General features: G+C 44.6%; 1 protein-coding gene across 1 annotated transcript in view; it reads right to left on the reverse strand.

Moving 5' to 3' along the window:
• mfsd8 (major facilitator superfamily domain containing 8) overlaps positions 1–7,986 on the reverse strand; it is an 84,055-nt gene extending 76,069 nt beyond the window's left edge. The window contains exon 1 of the mRNA XM_070871906.1: positions 7,839–7,986. Within this exon, the coding sequence (XP_070728007.1) occupies positions 7,839–7,906 (68 nt within the window). The 5' untranslated portion in view covers positions 7,907–7,986. The remainder of the gene's footprint in view (positions 1–7,838) is intronic.
• Positions 7,987–8,363: the final 377 nt, after the last annotated feature.

The raw sequence follows: 8,363 nt of genomic DNA on the forward strand, positions 1-8,363 counted from the left end.
TTGTGGTTTCTCCTCACGGTAAAAGAATAAAAAAAACATTATTTTCAGAGACAGATCAGTCAGCATCTGAAAATGAAAGAGGGTTCACGTTTCAAATATGACTTCTTTACATCAAAAACACATAACATTCGCAGCGCACTCATACAGGCTGGAAATGCTGTTTTTGCATTACCCACCTGTACAGACCTGTCCCATGCGATAAACAGAAAGTCACAATCACAACATATTATTTACTATAGGTTTAAACAGCGAGCTTTGAAATGGACCAACACAAATTAAAAGACTTAAGTGTGTTCTGAGTGAATAAGGCTTTCATTTTCGAGATGTAACGATTCATTTGATACTGAAACACTTATTTACCTCCATGAGTTTCAAACTGACGAGAATACTTTCATATGTTATTACTGGAGAGAAAAGCTTAGTGCGCCACACCACTCCGATCCCACACAAAGGTTCCACCCTGAATCTGCAGTCCAATCTGCAACAATCTACAAACTCCAGGGAAACCTCAGGAACAGCACTTATGAGCAAAACACCCGCACACCACACACACGGGCTCCAGTCACGGTCCCTGCATTCAGAATTAAATCATTTTTATTGCTTCCAGAAGGAAAAAAGAACATAAAACTCAGAAGAATTAACCTACTAATTAGAGTATAAAGTCTTTTATTTTACCAGCCAAGAACGATGATAATTACAGTTGCAGAATACTATTAACAGAGGATCTTCACAAAGCTAACTAGAATTCCACATTCTGTAGTCTGGCAAGACTGGATCAAATTATACATTGCAGAGTTATCTACAGCAGGCAGGATCAAATTACACATTCCAGACAAACTGTTGGTTGTGTCTTGTCCTCCAAGGGGTCCAATCAGAAATCTGGTGTTGCAAATAGACAGGACCCAAATAATCACTCAGAACCTCCTCCAGCCCTACAACCCTCCGTGAATTTGCATTCTTCCAATTCTAAACTATTGTGCATCCCTGATTTCCCTTGCCCTCCATTGGTAGCTATGCCTACAGCTGCTTAGGCCATAAGCTCTGGAATTCTCTCCCTAAACCTCTCTACCTCTCCTCCTTTAAGCTTTTGGTTCCTGTCCCAATATCTCCTTATGTGACAAATTTTGTCTGATAACGCTGCTATGAAGCGCCTTGGGATGTTTTACTATGTTAAAGATGCTATATAAATGTAGTTGTTGGTGAAATGTGCCGCCTGAGTATCGCAGTTTTGCATAAGAAGTTCCAGAGATAGTGAAACTATTGGGTTTGGCTCCCATGTTTGCTGACAAAACAATAATGGATACACTTCAGAAGTAATTCATTGGCTGTGAAATGTTTTGTGATATCCCAAAGGCATGCAAGGCATCATATAAATGCAAGATCTTGTGCAGTTGGATCGTGGCTAGAGCAAAACAAATGTCCTAAAGTTAATTCTTCTGAGTTTTATGTTCTTTTTTCCTTCTGGAAGCAATAAAAATTATTTAATTCTGAATGCAGGGACCGTGAGTGGGGCCCGTGTGTGTGGTGTGCGGGTGTTTTGCTCATAAGTGCTGGTCCTAAGGTTTCCCAGGAGTTTGTAGATTGTTGCAGATTGGACTGCAGATTCAGGGTGGAACCTTTGTGTGGGATCGGACTGGTATGGCCGGAGCACTAAGCTTTTCTCTCCAGTAATAACATATGAAAGTATTCTTGTCAGTTTGAAACACATGGAGGTAAATAAGTGTTTCAGTATCAAATGAATCGTTACATCTCGAGAATGAAAGCCTTATTCGCTCAGAACACACTTACCGTATATACTCGCGTATCATGCGACTTTTGAAGACCTAAATTGTAACCTAAATTTGGGGGGTAGCATGATACGCGAGATACAAAATTTGCGGGTGTGAAGTGCTGGCCAAGATTAGGCTGTTAGGCTGTTAAGCAGACCGACCGTATCCACGCTGAATCTCGGCAGGTATCTCCTGGGCTGGATTGCAGCCTCTATTGTCACTTGTACTGTATCTTTGCTGTGGTCTAGAGATCACCACCCACAACTCCCTCTGAAGTTTTCTGCATTATTAGAGGCTTTAACAATCAAATCTCCATCTATCTCAGCCCATGCTTCTTTTACCCGCAAACACAGTAGAGGCAAATCCGGAGCCTTCATATTCCCTCCCTTCGTAAATGATTTCTCTCCTTCCATCATCCAGTCATTCCATTTCTTTCTTATATTGTCTTTAAATGGCTTATTAATGGATACGTCAAGTGGCTGAACGACGCTAGTCAAGCCAGCTGGAATGATTGCTATATCGGTGTTCGATTCGCGAACAGCTTTCACAACAGAATCCACTCGATGTGACCTAAACATATCCCACACAAGTAAACTTTTTTGGCGTCGTAAACCACCTGCTCTTGATTCCCAAACTCTCTTCAGCCAAATCTTGCAGCCATTATCGTTCATCCATCCTTTTTCGTTTCATGATTCGGTTGTTAAGGTCTGTATTCGATCGTTGTTATGTGTTAGGGTACTTGTTACGTGTTGGGTACTTGTTAAACTTGTTTGAAAGCCTAGCCTAGTGTCATCTGGTATCTCAAAAAAGTGACTCGCATGATACATGAGATATATGATAAAATCATGTTTTGGGGACGAAAATTTAGGGGTCGCATGATACGTGAGATCGTAGGATACGCGAGTATATACGGTAAGTCTTTTAATTTGTGTTGGCCCATTTCAAAGCTCGCTGTTTAAACCTATAGTAAATAATATGTTGTGATTGTGACTTTCTGTTTATCGCATGGGACAGGTCCGTACAGGTGGGTAATGCAAAAAAAGCATTTCCAGCCTGTATGAGTGCGCTGCGAATTCAACTTGCCCAGATCAAATGGCGTAAGGCGTTCAACATAACCAATGGCATCTATTTACGTTTGTCGCTCATGTTTCCGCACTACCTCCTGAGTGGAAGAAACTAAGGGGCTGAAATTACCTTGATAATGCCGCCTGTTAACACCGGCGATGGGCAGCAAACGAGAGGCAAAGGCCTACCGTCAGTGGTAAGCGGCGCCCACGTCGAAATTGAGTTAGTCTTTGGTGGAGGCGCCAAGGGGTGACGCTGTGCCCTCTAACGCCAACCAAGTGGTGACGTCATCCAGCGTGCAACGCCCCCTTGGCTGTCGCGATATTGCTTTTCTACGGTGGCCTTGCTGGTAGGCAGTCATACAGCCTACAAAAAGTGGTCTGAAGATAGCAGATCTCAGGTGGAATCACATAGAGATCAAGATAAGTTTTTTTTTCTTTCTTTATTTCAACATTTATCTACGAGTTGTACCACTGGGGAAATGTTTGTGTGGTTCGGAGAAGTTGAAGTTTTTTTTCTTCCCATTTTTCCTGCCCGCATGCCGGTAGCCTTCTGTCACGAAATTGAGTAGGCCTCCTGAGCTCCCGCCCCATTGGCGCCCAAGGATGAGTGTGCAATGCCACTTTTAGCGCTGCTCTTTCATCTTTGGGCATAAAAACTGAATTTGGCATTTTGAGGTTGTACCTAACACCTGGCGCTAGAATCAGCACTCAGGTGGTGTCGCCACCTCACAAACGGCCATAACCAATTTCGACCCCTTAAATGTTCCCAATTCACAAATTTTGGCTTTTTGATTTAATTTTGACCTTGCTATCAGTAGCAAACCCTTGCGCATGCTCTCCTTATAACCGAGCCAGAGAGTGCAAGAGGCAGAAGAGCGAGCAGGGCCCCGAGACCACAAAACCTCGGGATCCTCACACATACAAGGTCAGGAATCCAGGGACGGTGGGAGAAGATCAGGAACTTGGGCAGGATGGAAGGTCAGGAACTCAGTCAGGGGAAGAGGGACAGAAACTTGGGTGGCAGGGGAGGAGGGGAAGGAGGTCAGGAATTTGGGATGGGTGGGTGTGGGGTGAGGGTAAGATCAGGAACTTGGGCGGGGGGAAGAATGTCAGAAACTTGGGGAGGAGAATGTCAGAAACTTGAGGTGGGGCGGTAGGGGATGAGGGCAGGAACTTGCTGGGGGTGGTTGCGAGGTTTTAACCCATGAGAATGAGCCCTGTCTGTTCCAAGTGAGCTCTGTTCTGTCTAGAGTTGGCAGGCAGAATTACACTTTGCAAAGTCACTGATTATGTCGACAGGGCGGTTCTAATTACACATTCCAGGGAAACTGCTGGGTGTAACTTTTCCTCCAAGGGGACCAATCAGAGCTTTAGGTGTTGCAAACAAACGTGTCCACAAAAACTCTCACTGGCTTATTTGTATGAACAGGCGCACTCAGGCCCTTGTCCTCTGTAAGTTGGCGAGCGCAGGCCTGATCAGTAGGCCCCGGCCTTGTAGTGGAGTCTGGGTGCGGGATCAGGGCGTCAAGACACTGGGCCGAAGTTTCAGCCTGTTTGTGCTGCACGTGTTTGGGGAGAAGGTCAGGAGATCAGAGCAGGGAGAGGAGAAGGGGATCGGGGGCGGAGGGAAAGAGGACAGGGGATCGGAGAGGAGAAGGGGATTGGTGGGGGAATCGGAGAAGGGAGAGGAGAGGAGCTTGGAGGGGGTAGGTCAGGAACTCGGGGAGGGGGCGGGGTTGGAGAGAAAGTCAGGAACTCAGGGGTGGAAAAGTAGGTCGGGAACCCAAGGGGAGAGGAGAGGAGCTTGGAGGGAGGGGGGGAGCTCAGGAACTTGTGTGCGGGAGGTCAGGAACTTGTTTGGGGGGGGGGGGGGTGGAGGCGGTAGGGGAGGTCAGGAACTCCGGGGGGGGGGGGGGGGTTTGTAGAGACGCCCGGAGCGAACAGTGGGGATTGGGGAAGAACGTGATCCAGGTCTAAGGAGGGGTGTGAGAGCGAGATCTTGATCCAGATGGGAAGATGGATCACGTTCTCCCCCCACCCCCTCTTAGACATGGATCACATTCTTCCAATCACACCACCACCCCTTTACACCCACGCCACATTTTCCCTCTCCTTCCCCCAGACCTGGATCACACTCATGACCAAGAACTGCAGTGAGTTGATTTCTCAGAAACCCCAGCAAGTATGTGGCAAGTGACATCATTGGAATGGACAAAATCCAGATGTTAGGTCACTATTCACTTCATGCCCTCACCTGTTCTCTTTGGATGAAATGCACCTCACTAAACCAACTTTGCAGCTCAAGTTATGTAAAATAGTCACTTCACTGGATTTCACTCAGCAAATCAGGCAGCATTTACAGAAAGAGAAGCAGAGTTAACATTTCACATTCTGATGAAAGGTCATCGACCTGAAACATTAACTCCGCTTCTCTCTCCATTGATGCTACCTGACTTACTGAGCATTTCCAGCATTTTACATTATGTCACTCAACTGATGATTGGAAGAAGGTCGACAGAGCAGGCTGTACGCAGCCATGTGAGAGTTATGATGCTATTCTAGATGACCACATTAACAGGTCGATGCCACTGTTCTGGTTGCAATGGAGCAGCTTGCCTGTAACAATGACTGGATCAAAATTACACAGTGCAGAGATTTTGAATTACTCTCCAGCAAGCAGTATCAAATTACACTTTCCAGACAAACTGTTGGGTGTGTCTTGTCCTCCCAAGGGTACCAATCAGAAATCTGGTCCAACCCACTTGTGGCGCAAATAAACATAGCCGCGGAGGTTAGAGATAGGGAGGGGTGAGGCCATGGAGGGATTTGAAAACAAAGGTGAGTATTTTAAAATCAAGGCTGGACTGGGAATGTAGGTCAGCGAGCACAGGGGTGACAGGCGAATGGGACACAAGAACATAAGAATTAGGAGCAGGAGTAAGTAATTTAGCCCTTCGAGCCCGCTTTGCCATCCAATAAGATCATGGCTGATCTTCTACTTCAACTCCACTTTTCTGCACTGTCCCCATGTCCCTTGATTCCCTTAATATTCAAAAATCTATCGACCTCCTGTCTTGAATATACTCAAAGACTGAGCCTCCACAGCCCTCTGGTGTAGAGAATTCCAAAGATTCACCACTCTCTGAGCAAAGACGTTTCTCCTCATCTCAGTCCTAAATGACCAATCCCTTATTCTGAGATAGTGGCCCCTAGTTCTAGACTTCCCAGCCAGAGGAAACATCCTCTCTGCATCTACCCTGTCTAGCCCTGTAAAAATGTTGTATGTTTCAATGAGATCACCTAAACTAGAGAATAGAGGCCTAGTCTGCTCAATCTCTCCTCATAGGACAATCCCCCCATCTCAGGAATTAGTCGCTGCACTCGCTCTATGGCAAGTATATCCTTCCATAAGGAGAGATAAGCTGTACACAATACTCCAGGTGCGGTCTCACTAGGGCCCTATATAATTACAATAAGATGTCTTTACTCTTATACTCAAATCATCGTGTAATAAAGGCCAACATACCATTTGCTTTCTTAAATGCTTGCTGTACCTGCATGTTAACTTTCAGTACAAGGACACCCAGGTACTTCTGAACACCAACATTTCCTAATTTCTCACCATTTAAAAAATAATCTGCTTTTCTATTTTTCCTACAAAGGTGGATAACTTCACTTTTCTCCACATTATATTCCATTTGTCATATTGTTGCCCATTCATTTAGCCTGTCTATATCCCCTTGAAGCCTCTGTGCATCCTCCTCACAACTTACATTCCCACCTAGCTTTGTATCATCAGCAAACTTGGATAGATTACATTTGGTCCTTGTTATGTATGGGGAAAGAGTCAGACTGAACACTGTGAGCTCAAAGTAACGTGTGACCGTAGTCCTTTATTTCAGGTCTCCAGAGTGCCTCTCTAACCTGTGAGGCCTCCTTAAATATCTGTGCTCCCAAGGGATTATGGGATCCCTTGGGACTCCAGGGGATGAGCCCTCTGGTGGCTGTACATAGTAGATACACGTTTACATATCTAACAGTCCTCTCATCCAAATCATTGATATAGATTGTGAATAGCTGGGGCCCAAGCACCGATCCTTGCAACACCCCACTAGTTATACCAACACGAAAATGACCCATTTATTCCTACTCTCTGTTTTCTGTCCATTGATCATTACCCCCAATCCCATGAGCCATAATTTTGTTTAATAACCTCTTGTGTAGCACCTTATCGAATGCCTGCTGAAAATCCAAATATACCGCTTCCACTGGTTGGTTCCCCCTTATCTATTCTACTAGTTACAACCTCAAAAAAACTCAAAACAGATTTGTCAAACATGATTTCCCTTTCATAAATCCGTGTTGACTCTGCCCAATCCTATTATTATTTTCTAAGTGCTCTATTACCACATCCTTAATAATAGAATGTAGCATTTTTCCTACTACTGATGTCAGGCTAATTGATCTGTAGTTCTCCGTTTTCTCTCTCCCTTCTTTCTTTAATAGCGGGGTTACATTCGATACTTTCCAATCTGTGGGACTTGGTGCATGTCAGGATAAGGGCAAGAGAGTTTTGTATGAGTTCAAGTTTAAGGAGGGTAAACGTGCTAAGTGTACAAATTTGGCAGGGATTGGTTTGTATGGGGATATTGTCGTGACAAATCGCTTCGTCCTATCTTTTCTCTTTCACAGGCTGATTGGGCGGCTGTGCATTACCATTTTTTAAAAATCACTTGTACATGTGTGTGTGAATGTGTTGATATTTAAAGACTTGCATTTATATTGCGCTCTTCACCACCACTGGACGTCTCAAAGCGCTTTACAGCCAATGAAGTTCTTTTGGAGCGTAGTCACTGTTATAATTTAATTTAAGATTAAAATGCAGCAAAACTAGGTCCCATTTGGTGAATGAATCGAATGGCTGTCACTCCTATCTCTATCTCTGTTTGTTTGGTTGCTACATGTCTTATCTGCAGCTCGCCTGCCGCCTCCGGTCACTCACCTGCCGGGCCCGGCCTCCGCCTTTAATAGCGGGCTTCTCTCATCCGCCTCACCCTCAACCTCCGCCATTTTCAGAAATATCTCCTGACTTTAATCAAATTTATTTTTTTACACAGATTCATTATCGGAAGTGACGGCCCAACGGGGAAGCCCGAGCCAGCAGCAGCATGTGTCACAACGCCACTGAGAGGAAGAAAACTGCATGCCCGATAAACTGTTCCGGTCAAACCAAAGAGCCCGAGAACTGGGTGGCAGATGGAGATAAAATGTCAGTTTGTTGTGTAAAAATCACTGACTTTTCAAGTTTAACCTGAGCAGAAATGATGTGGTGCAAATGGTTTAAGTCCAGATGAGATTGAAGAAAAAGTGTTCTTAAATAAAACCAAAATGAATGGTAATACAGCTTCAGAGGGGATTGAAGACAAACAACTCGTATTGTACTTTATTAATGTGATTTGCATCAAAGTATCGTTTTTTTATGAATATAGTATTCCTTTAAAAGATTTTACATATGAAAAGTTAAAGA

Source organism: Pristiophorus japonicus, chromosome 2 (assembly GCF_044704955.1).
Source record: "Pristiophorus japonicus isolate sPriJap1 chromosome 2, sPriJap1.hap1, whole genome shotgun sequence".
Classification (NCBI taxonomy): domain Eukaryota; kingdom Metazoa; phylum Chordata; class Chondrichthyes; family Pristiophoridae; genus Pristiophorus; species Pristiophorus japonicus.